The 13,389-nt window shown below is 46.6% G+C and overlaps 1 protein-coding gene across 9 annotated transcripts in view; it reads right to left on the bottom strand.

Moving 5' to 3' along the window:
• The window catches only part of Mast4 (microtubule associated serine/threonine kinase family member 4), a 656,456-nt gene that overhangs the window by 232,542 nt on the left and 410,525 nt on the right, over positions 1-13,389 (bottom strand). Inside the window, exon 2 of one of the 9 annotated variants that reach the window (XM_045139072.1) lies at positions 11,577-11,645. The exons of the other annotated variants lie outside the window; for them this stretch is intronic. Coding sequence (XP_044995007.1) covers positions 11,577-11,645 — 69 coding nt within the window. The remainder of the gene's footprint in view (positions 1-11,576; positions 11,646-13,389) is intronic. 9 annotated transcript variants of the gene reach the window in all.

Raw genomic sequence — 13,389 nt, 5'->3', positions numbered from 1 at the left:
TGGGCTGGAGAGATGGCTTTGTGGTTAACCCACTAGTCTAAAAATCCTAAGAACTCAAATTCAATTCCCCAGTATCCATTTAAGCCAGGTGCACAAGGTGGCACATGAGTCTGGAGTTCACTTGCAGTGGCTGGAGGCCCTGGTGTGCCTGTTTTCTATATATCTATCACCTCCTTCTCTCTCTCTCTCTCTCAAATAAAATATTGTTTTATAAGATATTTTATTTTTATTTATTTGATAGAGAAAGAGGCAGGGGAAGAGAGAGAGAATGGGGGCGCCGGAGTCTCTAGGCACTGCAAACAAACTCCAGATGTGTGCGCCACCTTGTGCATCTGTCTAAGATGGGTCCTGGGGAATCAAACCTGGGTCCTTTGGCTTTACAGGAAAATGCCTTAACCACTAAGCAAACCCTCCAGCCCTCAAATATTTTTTTTTGGGGGGGGTTAGGGTTTCAAGGTAGGGTTTCACGCAAGCTCAGGCAGACCTGGAATTCATTCTGTAGTCTCAGGGTGGCCTTGAACTCACAGTGATCCTCCTACCTCTGCCTCCCAAGTGCTGGGATTAAAGGTAGGCACCACCATGCCCAGCAAATAAAATATTTTTTAAAAAAAATAAAAGAAATTAAAATAAGATAAAGCCCTCCAAAGCAAGTTATCTTTGGCTTTGCTGCAGTGACATTTGCCTGGTTAAGTTTACTCCTCCTTCACTGGACAACCAGACATCTATCATCTCATTTTTCTTTGTATTCTTATAACGGAAGTTTCCCAATGATGGTGTATGTAGAAACTATGCAAGGGGAAGGCAGGCAGAAGTATTCACAGGCCTGTTCACACTAACACTGTCACCTCTCCAGTGACCTCTGCGGCTGACAACCTGCCCCGTCCCTGCCTGTGACACACGCCACGGGTCTTACTGTGTCAGGATAATTCAGAAACAAGCCCCAGGAATGCTTAATGTCATTCATTAAACCAACACATGCACAAAGCCACCAGAACTGCTAGCCGGAGAATACGCAGAAATCACCATCAGCTACCAGCACCTACAGATTTTTCAACTTTCTCCCTGGAGATCAAAGGGGCAAACAATAAGAGGACAGGTCTGCGGGCGTGGTGGCGCACGCCTTTAACCCCCGCACCTGAGAGGCAGAGGTAGGAGGATCGCCGAGAGTTCGAGACCACCCTGGGACTCCACAGTGAATTCCACATCGGCCTGGGCTACGCCAAGTCCCTGCGGGACAAGTCACCCGGCTCGTGCTCATTCTGAGGGGAAACGAAGCAAACGGGGTGCCGGTGGTGGTGGTTCCGCAGTCAGCCAGCCTTGCATTCACGGTTCCCAGGGAGGAGACACAGAATGGAAACACACTGCCATGCTTTAGGTAAACACCAGGCCTGTCCTTCACCATGGCAACAGGGAAGCAAGGGGATCCAGGCAGCCGTAGTTGCCCAGTAACCTTTCCACCAGCAGCAGCAGTGGGAACGCACCAGCTCTTGGGAAGACAGCGTTAGCTGACATTTTTAAAAAGTCATTTTATTTCATTTATTTATTCATTTATTTGTTTTGTGAGCAGAGAAACAGAACGATAACGGGTGCACCACTTTGTGCATCTGGCTTGACGTGGTTCTGGGGAAGCAAGTGCTCTGAATGACTGATCCAGTTTCCCAGCCCAACAACTGCTTTTGATGCCGTTCCTGCTAAGACACCATCTACTTTTCCCAACCTCTACTCCCAAAACCAACATGTGCCCCATTACTTCAAAACAAAAATATATATATATATTGCTTTACTTGAGAGAGAGAGAATAGGCATGCCATAGCCTCTAGCCACTGCAAACAAATTCCAGATGCATACCCCACTTTGTGCATCTAGCTCTAGGTGGGTCCTGGGGAACTAAACCCAGGCCATTAGCCATTTCAGACAAATGCCCTAACCACTGGGCAATCTCTCCATCCCTCATGTGTCCCGTTCTTGATAATCCAAATCGCACTCAACACCTGATGAACTACTTTTTGTATGTTGTCGCTGAGTTAGTAGGTCATTCACAGATGAAGACTGCTGAGGTCTACAAAGTCCACAACTTTCCCAAGATCATAGGGCTCAGGTGTACTGATAGTATTGGCTAGGACTCAGGTACAATGACTTTGCATGCCTCGTGGCCAGAAACTCAAAGGCCTCCATGCGCAGTCAGCTATAATCCCAGCATTCATGAGGCAGAGGTTGGAGGATCACCGTGAGTTCGAGGCCACCCTGAGACTCCATAGTGAATTCCAGGTCAGCCTGCGCGAGAGTGGGAACCTGCCTCAAAAAAATGGAAAAAAAAAAAAAAGAAAGAAACAAGAAAATACTGACAGAAACAAATATGATGCACTGGAGGGTTTGTTTCTGCAAATTCATTCCAAGAGTCTCCAAGTCACAATTCTCTTCCCTTTTCACACCACGTCCTACAATGGATTAGTTGACTTAATGCCTAATATTGATGTTTCTCACATTGGGATGAGTTTCTGTCCCAATAAAAGAACATTTAACACCCACAACCTCCTGAACACAATGGTCGAGTAATGCTTGACATCCCGGCTGTTTTCCTCTCCCGATCTCAAGGCTGCCTGGACGCTGCACGTGCTGCTTAAAGACAGGCTTCTGACCACCCACCAGGAGTCCAGGAAAGGAGCAAGGTTCAGAGTTCAAATTAAGGCTTCTACTCATATCGCTACTGCACCAGGAAAGAGCCAATGCAGGGGCTAGAGAGATGGCTCAGCAATTATGACTCTGGCCTGCAAAGCTTAACCACCCTGGTTCAAATCCCCAGTACCCATGTAAATCCAGATGTATGATGTGGGGCATGCATCTGGAGTTTATGTGCAACAGCTGGGGGCCCTGGTGTGTCTGTTCTCATTCTCTCTCTCTCTGCCTCTCTTCTGTCTCCCTCTGCTTGCAAACAGATAAATAACGAAATATATATTTTTAAAAGTCAATATAGGGTTGCAGAGATGGCTTAGCGGTCGGGGCGCTTGCCTGCGAAGCCTAAGGATCATATGTTCGAATCTCTAGGTTCCACGTAGCCAGACTTACAGCGGTAGAAGTGTACAATGTTACACATGCACACAAGGGGGCACACATGTCTGGAGTTCATTCACAGCAGCTGAAAGGCCCCGGCGTGCATGCCCATTCTCTCTCTCTCTCTCTCTCTCTCAAAAAAAAAAGGTCAAGACATCAGTAAGTGGAGCTACTGTAAGTTGAGACCATCTTTGCAAGCCAACTGCTGTGAAGGGCACTAAGGCAAGGACACCACGGTGGCTTGAGTGGACGAATGTCCCCTAGTGGATGCAGGTGTGTCTCATTAACGCTTGTAGCTTGGATTTCCAGCTGCCTGGCTGGAATCGGTATCCCTGTGAGTGGATCCTGGGGTCCAGCCCCGAGCTATGTTTGGGGGTGGATCTGATTTCCAACCGAAAGACACGCAGAGCAGCCTGAGCCCTGACCTGGGTCCCTGCTTGGGCTGTGCACGGGCTATTTGGTAGATTTCAACGCAGATGGAACCGCCCCCTCCCCCCCGGACCTGCAAGCTTCAAATGAATCCCTTCCTCCTGCCAACAGTGACTGGAGGTTCATCCTTGCATCACGGAGCTGATGACTCCAGGCAAGAAACTAGTGTGAAAGGCCTGTGCCCCATAGGGCTTAGAGTCTAACAGCCTTTCCTTGTCAGTGTGTCATGCGGTGACCTGCAGGCCACTTTCCCAGTCCCTCACACCAGCACAGTCTCTTCTAGTACATTCTGGAGTTGACCTTTCACTAGTCATACCTCTACGCTGTCCTTGAACCTTCTTTCATTCATTAATTATTGCTGCCTGGTCACTCACGTCTTATGTTTGGATAGCTATATAACATTATACGGGGGACATCAAAATGCAAGCCCCTCAGGCTGGAGAGATGGTTCAGCAGCTAAAGGTGCTCGCTTGCAAAGCCTGACAGCCTGGGTTCAATTCCCCAAAAGCCAAGTAAGGACAGATGAACAAAGTGGTACATGTGTCTGGGACAGTTCATTTGTAGGGGAAGGAGGCCCTGGTGCACCCATTCTCTCTCTCTCTCACTGTCTGCCTCTTTTTCTACTTCTCAAATAAATATATATTTTTTAAAAGTGTGGCTGGGCGTGGTGACACACACCTTTAACGCCAGCACTTGGGAGGCGGAGGTAGGAGGATCACTGTGAGTTCAAGGCCAGCCTGAGACTACCTAATGAGTTCCAGGTTAGCCTGGACTAGAGTGAAAGCCTACCTTGAAAAACCAATTAAAAAAAAAAAGAATACCTTCTCTCTGCCAACTCCAACATGCTGACTGTAGGCTCATAGCCATGGGAATCGGGGGGACACGAGGAAAGGTAGTAGAACAGACCAGCAGGTACCGGAGGAGCAGTCTGAGCTCCACAGTGGCCCTCAGATGTCAGGGGATGGAACACTCGGGACCCCCCAGTAAGGTGGCCAGCCTCTGACTGATTCCTGGCTCCCTAGTGAGGATGAAGCACGCTAGGTGCCAAAGAGAAGGGGTCCTCCTGGGAACCTCACGCTCTATGCCCAGCCCACGGGGGCTGGCACGAGTCTCTCTCCCCCACTCAGAAGGCACCAGTGCTACCACTGTGGGCACCACCGAGCCAGTGAGACACCGGGGAGCATGGGAACTCGGAGTTGCTGCGGCTGTATCAAAAGTGGGAGAGGGGCCTGGGGAGATGGTTTAGTGGTTAAGGTGCTTGCCTGCAAAGCCAAAGGACCTAGGTTCGATTCCCCAGGACCCGCGTAAGCCAGATGCACAAGGCGGCGCAAGTGTCTGGAGTTCCATTGCAGCGGCTGAAGGCCCTGGTGCTCCTCATTCTCTCTCTTTCTCTCCCTTCTCTCAAATAAATAAAAATAAAAAGTGGGAGAGGGCAGGCATATGTCAATGATAAGGTCTGGAAGGTGCTCTGTCACATTAGCAGCTGATAAATCGAGAAGCTTGCACATAAATATACTTTAAGTATATGCACACGTGGGTTCATCAGTGAGCAATGTATGTATCTCCTTTGTGTGTAAATCAAGTTATATGTTTTGGTTCTTTCTCCAGGGCTGCTTAAGAATTCTTAAGATTGTTGGGCTGGAGAGATGGCTTAGCAGTTAAGCGCTTGCCTGTGAAGCCTAAGGACCCTGGTTCGAGGCTCAATTCCCTAGGACTCACGTTAGCCAGATGCACAAGGGGGCGCACACGTCTGGAGTTCGTTTGCAGAGGCTGGAAGCCCTGGCGCGCCCATTCTCTCTCTGTCTCCCTCTATCTGTCTTTCTCTCTGTGTCTGTCGCTCTCAAATAAATAAATAATAATAAAAAAAAAAGAATTCTTAAGATTCTTAAGACGTTTAAGCAACTGAGGATGGAAGGGCCTTTGGGAGAACGTGGCCTGATTCCTCACTCAATGCCAGATGGAATGCCACTCGTTTTCAGCCAAGTGGGCATCCAGCTCCCACATCTCCGTAAGGTTTCCACAGACAATTCTTGCTCTCACACTGAGCCTGTGGACACCTCCGTATCACAGTTCCAGGTCGTGTTTTCCAGACACAAAAGCCCACTCATCACAGGGAGCTCTCCCGGAGGTGGTAGCTGTCATACTTCTGGACCAACCTTCAGCAAGGTGGCACAGGAGAGCCCCGGGGGACCCGCAGGAGTGCGCCAACTTCACTCAGGCATAGTGCGCCTCCTGAGCTTTGCTGGGCAAGGAGCAGAACTGTGCTCTACCCGTTTAGAAAGTCCGTATCAACGCCTCAAAAGGGCACTGCTGCCATCCACTGCCGTCACAACCCCCAGACCTGCACACCGAAATCCACAGGGAGGAAGTCTATCTACCTCAATGGGAGAAAAAAAAAAAAAAAAAAACCTATCTGTGCAGGGAGACAGGGCATGCTCTTTTTCAATGGTGCATGCACATATTTGAATTCCTACAATTTACAATATCATTTGGGAACACGTGATCAGGGACACTTATTTCCAAGCTACCAGCCAGATAAGCCTGTCTAGCCATGTCTCTGTGTGTTAAAGGGCAGGCTCTTCAGGATGACATTGTTCTGCCTCCCTAAATCGACTCTTCTGGGGCGCAGTCAAGGCACTCCAGTTAAAAAATTTCTGCTATAATCTTTCGTCACAACTTACCTACTGAACAATAGCTTTCTTTCATTAACTTTTGTGACAAAGATTGCTATTTTAAAAAAATATATTTTAGCCAGGCGTGGTGGTACATGCCTTTAATCCCAGCACTTGGGAGGCAGGAGGATCGCCGTGAGCTCGAGGCCACCCTGAGACTCCATAGTGAATTCCAGGTCAGCCTGGGTTAGAGTGAGACCATACCTCGAAAAACCAAAACAAACAAACAAAAATTTATGTTAAATTTTTAAAATTTATTTCCAAGAAGAGAAACAGAGGGCAGAGAAAGACTCTGGGCACCACAGGGCCACTTGCCTCAGCCAATGCCCACCCAATACATGCATCACTGTGAGTCTGGCTTCATTTGAGACCTGGAGAACTAAAGCCTGGGCCAGCAGTCTTTGCCAGTTAAGTGTCTTTAACCACTAAGCCATCTGTCCAGCCCAGAGACTGTTAACTATCTACCAAACCCACTTGCTCCTTTTCCTAAATCCAAATTTGTCCTATTTCATTAGGCATGGTCAGAATACCATATTTTGACAATAAAACAGGCAGTGATGTGATGTGGGTCATATCCAGGTCACCCCATCCTCAAAGACCTTCCCATTCTAGAACTCACATTTCTGTGCCCAGGACATTGCCGAAAGCGCAGGATACGGACCCACTATGTCCCTGGATAATGCTGAAATCCTCAGGGTCTCTAGTCTCGGGGTGGTCTCGAACTCACGGCGATCCTACCTCTGCCTCCTGAGAGCTGGGATTGAAGCTTGTTTACTCTCCAATAAACCTTTTTCACACACTGCACTCCACGTATATTGAGCAAGGCACTTGGGAACTAAAGCGGTCATCAGCAGGTTACAAGGTCTACCTAAACCAGACAATAAAAATTCAATTTAAATGATCACATGGCAGCGTGGATGCCTTGACACCCCCAGTGGAAAGATGTGAGGCTTCACTCTGAGTCCTGGGCTGTGGCCAAGCTACTTAATTTCTGCGTGTGTTAGCGTCCTCTGTTGACAAGAGCAATCCTTTCCTGGTGCATCACACTGGGTTCATTTGACTGAAGCTACCTGTATACATCACTTGGCCAACTGTAAAGTACTATGTGATTTTTAAATATATATATATATTTATTTATTTGAGAGAGGGGTGGGGGAAGAGGCAGAGAGGAAGACAGAATGGGAGCACCAGGGCCTCCAGCCACTGCAAATGAACTTCAGACGCACGTGCCCCCTTGTGCATCTGGCTTATGTGGGTCCTGGGGAATGGAATCGAAATGAACCAGGGTCCTTAGACTTCGCAGGCAAACGCTGTAACTGCGAGGCCATTCCCCCAGCCCTACTTTGTGATTTTTTTTTTTTTTACCTGAATTCATTTCACTGCAGTTACCCCATTCCAAAACTAAGTTCCTAGTTGCCTAAAATCTGACCAACCACTGAAGGAGGAACTCGGACGAGATAGCTTCTGTTTTCTCTTAAATAGGCAGTCATCCAAGGACAGAGACCCACAGAGAACACGGATAGCAACTGGCCTGCCCCAGAGAGACTCGAACCCACGTCTGATGTCACCTCATGTAAAGTGGTGCAAGCAACACTCCTTAAGTTACCTTCCTGCTGCTGCTTCCAGTTTTCCCGGGCCTGGCACTCCTGGGCGGGCTGGCCTTCCTGAGCCCACCTCTTAGTCCACCAACCAATCAAGTCTCTCCCTCACACAGGTGAATCCGATGAGGAGGCTCATCCTAATCAATTTCTGATCTGGGTGTAATCTCTTCTTTATCTTGCCCCCCCCCCATCCTGTGGCCCCGCCTGAACCCAAGCGTGTAAACTTCTCTTTCTCTCTCTACCTTCCCAGCTCAGCTGAGAAAAGGGAAGGATTTCTTTTTGATACAGCACTCTACCGCCTTATATTTAGATGCCTTCCTCTCTGTCACACGTATGGTCCCTCTTTAGGCCCCAAGTCTTTCCCCATCCCATCTCTTCGCGTTGTCCGCCCCTTTCCCCCAACCCTGTGTGACGTTCAAGGTGAGATGGATCTCGGGACCTGGTCACTCATGCTCCACCTGTCCTGTGTGCACCTGAGCCTTCTCCCCAGGCCTGTTCCTGAGAGATTTCTCTGGGAAGGAGACTCTCCACATCTCCCACCCCCTTTCCAGGTGGGCAACTAAGAGAATTCCCTTCTGGTTTGAGTCTTTCAGTTAGCATTTCTGTGGATCCTAATTCTCTCTAAAAATCAACCTCATAATTCCTAATTTACCCTTCTCAGAGGTCTTTTTTGTTCAATTCTTTGCCAAATCAGATAAGGGCACAAAAGATGGGGTTCAGAGGCCAAGGAATTCCTGCACCTTTAAATAATTTAACTCTTCCCTAGGCACAAAATCCTGCATCACCACTGATACCAACAAGGCTGCATTTACTCACTTTGAATGCAAGCTGGTCATTGTCATAATCAAAAACATCTGTGGCCTAGAGAGACGCCTTAGCAATTAAAGGTGCTTGCTTACAAAATCTGGAGTCCCAGGCTTGTTTCCCTAGCACCCATGTAAAGCCAGATGCACAAAGTGGCACATGCATCTGGAGCTCGTTTCCAAGGGGCAGGAGGTCTCCTGGGGTCCTCATACTTTCTCGCATATAAGATTTTTTTAAAAAAGAGTAAAAAATAAAACATTTGCAACTTCTGGATTCTTAAAAATAATTGTCGACCTTTACAGGTAAACATTTCAGGTCCTGCATAACATGGTCCCAAATTAATTCTGTTTACTTATAAGAGAAAGAGAGAGGGACTAAAGAGGTCTGGGAGAGCCAGGGTCTCCAGCTGCTGCAAATGAACTCCAGACACACGCACTAGCTTGTGCATCTGGCTTTAAATGGGTTCTGGGGAATCAAACTCATGCCAGTAAGCTTGGTAAACAAGTGCGTTTAACCGCTGAACCATCTCCTCAGCACCACTCAAATTAATTTTTAAGTTCATATGAATCTCTCTGTAATTCCATTGTTCTATTGAATTCCAATTCAATTCTTCCATTCTATCCTCCCTATGACCTATCAACATGCATTGTTCTTAGAATATACTATGCTTTCTTACCTCCTTGATTTTGACTTCTTTTATTCAAATAACATTATTTAATTTTACTTGAGGCAAAGAGAGAGGGAGAAAGAGAATGAACACGGGTGTGAATGAACTCCACACACATGTGCCAACTTGTGCATCTGGCTTATGTGGGACATGGAGAATTGAACCTGGATCCTTAGGCTTCCCAGGCAAGTGCCTTGACCTCTAAGCCATCTCTCCAGCTCAATTTTGACATGTCTTGTTTTGCCTTTCCCCTCATTTCAAGACTAAACCCTCGCAAGACAGTTTAAGGTCCAGTTCACACAAACCAGCTCCGTGAAACTATTCTAGAGCACCCTTCAGGGCCACACTGCGTGCGTGCTGTGACAGCATTTTGTCCAATCTCCTCTTCACCCCCTGATAGGTGGTTCCTTATTTTGAACAGCATACTGTCTTTAGCAACGTCTCAGATAAGGAAACATGAACATTCCATGAAGACATGAGACATGAGAGGAAAGGACTTTAGAAGACACTTCAATTTCTTGTGGCTAAATTGCCCAAAATTGGCCAATTACAAGAGCAATGGAATTCTCTAGGTAGAGAAAAAATATTATGCTTTAGGATCTATTATGTTCAGAGAATGATGTATAAAAGCTATTACTTATGACTGTCATGTTAAAAGTCAATTCTATATTAATAAATATAATCCCACCTACAGCAGACACAAAACCAAGGTTCAAAGTCACTAATTCATGTCCCCAGTCAATTCATTTCACAGATTTCAGTTCAGTCATATTTTAGAAATATGACATAAACAAATATGGTAGGCTATGCAACTGATACTATCCCAAGATTGCAAGTTGGTATTTTTAAGGAACTAGACATGAGTGGCAAAGTTTTTGTTCATTTGTATATAGAAAAGATTATTTATTCATTTATTTTTGGTTTTTCAAGGTAAAGTCTCGCTCTAGCCCAGGCTGACCTGGAATTTACCACGTAGTCTCGGGATGGCCTCAAGCTCACAATGATCTTCCTATCTCTGCCTCCCAAGTGCTGGGATTAAAGGTGTGCATCATCATGCCTGGTAAGAATATTTATTAATTTAAGTCACTTAAGGTGCCCTTCTCATTAACTAGAAGTTTATTCTATTTTCTTCCCTGGGATTCATAAAAATAAGAGGGAGGAGGAGGCTGGGAACTCTGTAAATATTCTGGTTAGATACAAGGAGATTTATAATATACAAAGAGAAAATTCATGAGCTTATATGCGTGATCGTAGGATACTGGTAGTTTTTCCTATCATGTAGTCTTGCGATAATCTGGGCTAAGATGTCCTACAAAGCTCATGCTGAGAATGGTCCACAGCACTGCAGAGACTTCAGGAGGCGGAGCCCACTTGCAGGAAGCATGCTGCTGGGGTCCTTCCTTGGAAGGTTTGCTGGAATGGCCCCTTCTTCCTTCTCTCTGCTTTCTGTCTGCCACGGCACGAGCAGCTTTGCTAACACGTGCTTCCTACCACCCTGTTCTGCCTCACCACAGGTTCTCCGAATGGGACAAAGTAACCATGGCCCAACACTTCTCAACTCATGAGCCAAACAAATGTTCCCACTTCTAAGTTGTTTCTCTCAGTTAATCTGGGGCTAGATAAATGGCTTAGAGGTTAAGGCACTTGCCTTCGAAACCTAAGGACCCAGGAAAGCCAGGTGCACAAGGTGGTGCAAGCATCTGCAGTTAGTCTGCAGAGTGGCCAGAGGCCCTGGTGCACCTGTTCCCCCTCTCTCTCTCCTCTCTCTCAAATATTTTTTTTTTAAAAAGTATGTCAGTTAATTTGCCACAGTGACAGAAAGATAATTACCATAAATCCCTTGGAAAACAACGATAAACCGAAATCAGCATATGGGGTGAGGTGATGGAAGTACAAGTTTTCAGAACGGATTTTAAAACTACCAACTCTCTTGGGAAAATTTAAATAGTCTATAGTTAAAATAAATAGTATATCAAATAGTTTGTAGAAACAGCTAGATGCCGGTAGGGCACAAGTTAAGAAAAGTTTTCTAGGAATTCTAATAAATTACATCGTGATAAGAGATGTATGAAATGACGTTCAATTTCTTAAGAAAGCATTAAAAAGAAAAACTGTCACATGCACAGATGTCAAGTAACTAATCACCCAGACACCAAGTGGAAAATCCTTAGGCGCGGCAACAAGCCATGAGCCCAGGTCTCAGGGGGTCCCACCACCAAGGGGGCGATCCAGCCAGTCTCCTCCCACGCAGGGGTGGGTGCCCGGGCGCTGCGCGGTCCCGAGAGGTCTGGCGGGTGGGGGGGGGGGCTGGGGAAGAGAGGCGAGGGCTCCGGCAGGCCTGCGGCTGCTTACCTCCAGAAGTGAAAGAACAGAGGGCTGCCTGGGCTTGATGGGGTTGGACTCAGACTCCTGGGAGTGAGACTGAAAGTTAAAATAATGTCATTCCAAGCGGGAGAAATGGTGGCGGTAACAACAGCACAGCTCACTGCACAGACTGCGTTCCCTCTGCGGCCAGGATCGCAGACGCGCGGCTCGCTCTAGGCCTTCTGCGGGGGTTCACCCGCTAAAGGGACAGCTGCCATCGCTTCCTGACAGCGCAACTGGGCAGATGCCTCACTACCAAGCCATTTCCGCACCAGAGGACACGCCCTGTTCCTTTACGTCCATTGGGCATGGAGCAAGCGCTCTTCAAGGCTAAGAATCGTTGGCTGTTGTACATCAGGGGATCATACGGGGTAGTTACCCCATAATGCGCAGCAAAAACCAGGTTAAATACTGTCGATTTTTAAGAGGAAATCGCTAACGTTTCCATAGAGGGTAGGTGTGTCTTTAAGTACTTGCAAAGCAAGTCTGGGTATAATGGTGACCCAGCATAGTTTTTCTAATCCTCAAGGCCAATGACACAAAACCTTTTTAGGCTTCTATTTATAATACCTTTAAAAAAAAATCAGCCTATAGCTGCTCATGATTTCACTTTCTAGAGAGTTCTTTTTCACATTAAGTTATCAATGGATCGTTGTAACGCATGCTCCTTCTAACTCATCCAAACCAACCAACACGTGCAAACAGCCAACTCTCAAATATTCACCGCAAGGTGGTTAAACAGGCTCCGTTCATCTTCTGTGCTTTTGGCCCTCTGTTTACTCCCTGGTGGGGAGATGAAAACACTGGACGTTGTGCCAGTAAGAATTGTGCCAATATGCCTATCAGAGGGTACAGTTGATACCAGTCAATCCCCAAATATTTTTTTGCATGGCAAAAATCAAACAAAAATATTAGCTATTTTGCTCCCAGCTCTCAGGATAAAGTCAACGGCACATACCCCAGCTACAGCGTGATGTGTTTCTTAAAGAGCACACTGCCTCTTTGCAAGCCGTGACTCGGTCCCGCATCAGGTTTCCTTGCCTTTGGGATTAGGGTTGGAATAGGCTCCAGGGTGGCCGTCTCAAGATAGCTGAGCATAGAGAGGTGACGACAGTGACTGCCCAAAAAAATATGGTTTCCAGACACTTGCAAGTTCTTAATGGTATCCTCATCTCCCACTATGTGGATACCTGAGAGTTGGCTGGATTTGGCATTAAATTAAATATGGTATTATCATTGCTTAAAATGCTTCCAATTGTTTAATAAAGGAGTCTAATAACATTTGATACCTTTAAAAAAAAACATTCTCCAGGTTGGTGCCACAACTTGGTAAGAAGGAACTGGTTTCCTTTTGCCTTTGGAGAATATTCAGTAGCTGCTTACATGGACTGTACTTGAACTTATCAGCTCATTGGAAGGTTCCTGGGAAGGCCCGCTGACACACCTGTCAGTTTATCTATATACAGCATGACCCCACCTTTCCCTTCCTGTCCTCAGAGCACACACAGGCACTGACCCAGGCCCTGTGTCCATGTGAAAACACCAGTGATGTATACCATCAAGTGTCTAAGAAGCAGATTTGATGCTAAAATACCTTACCTTCCTTTGCAGGAAATGGAAAGCTATCATCAGTTTCTGTATAAATTCATAATTCCTTAACTCTTGAAATAATTATTTATTTAAAATCTCATTATTTGGGGGCTAAAGAGATGGCTCATTGGTTAAAGGTGCTTACTTGCAAAACCTGCCATCCGGGGTCTGATTTCCCATGACCCACATAAAGCCACGTGCACAAAGTAGA

The sequence above is a fragment of the Jaculus jaculus genome, chromosome 20 (genome assembly GCF_020740685.1).
Source record: "Jaculus jaculus isolate mJacJac1 chromosome 20, mJacJac1.mat.Y.cur, whole genome shotgun sequence".
NCBI lineage: Eukaryota > Metazoa > Chordata > Mammalia > Rodentia > Dipodidae > Jaculus > Jaculus jaculus.
This window is presented reverse-complemented; position numbering and strand designations above follow the sequence as displayed.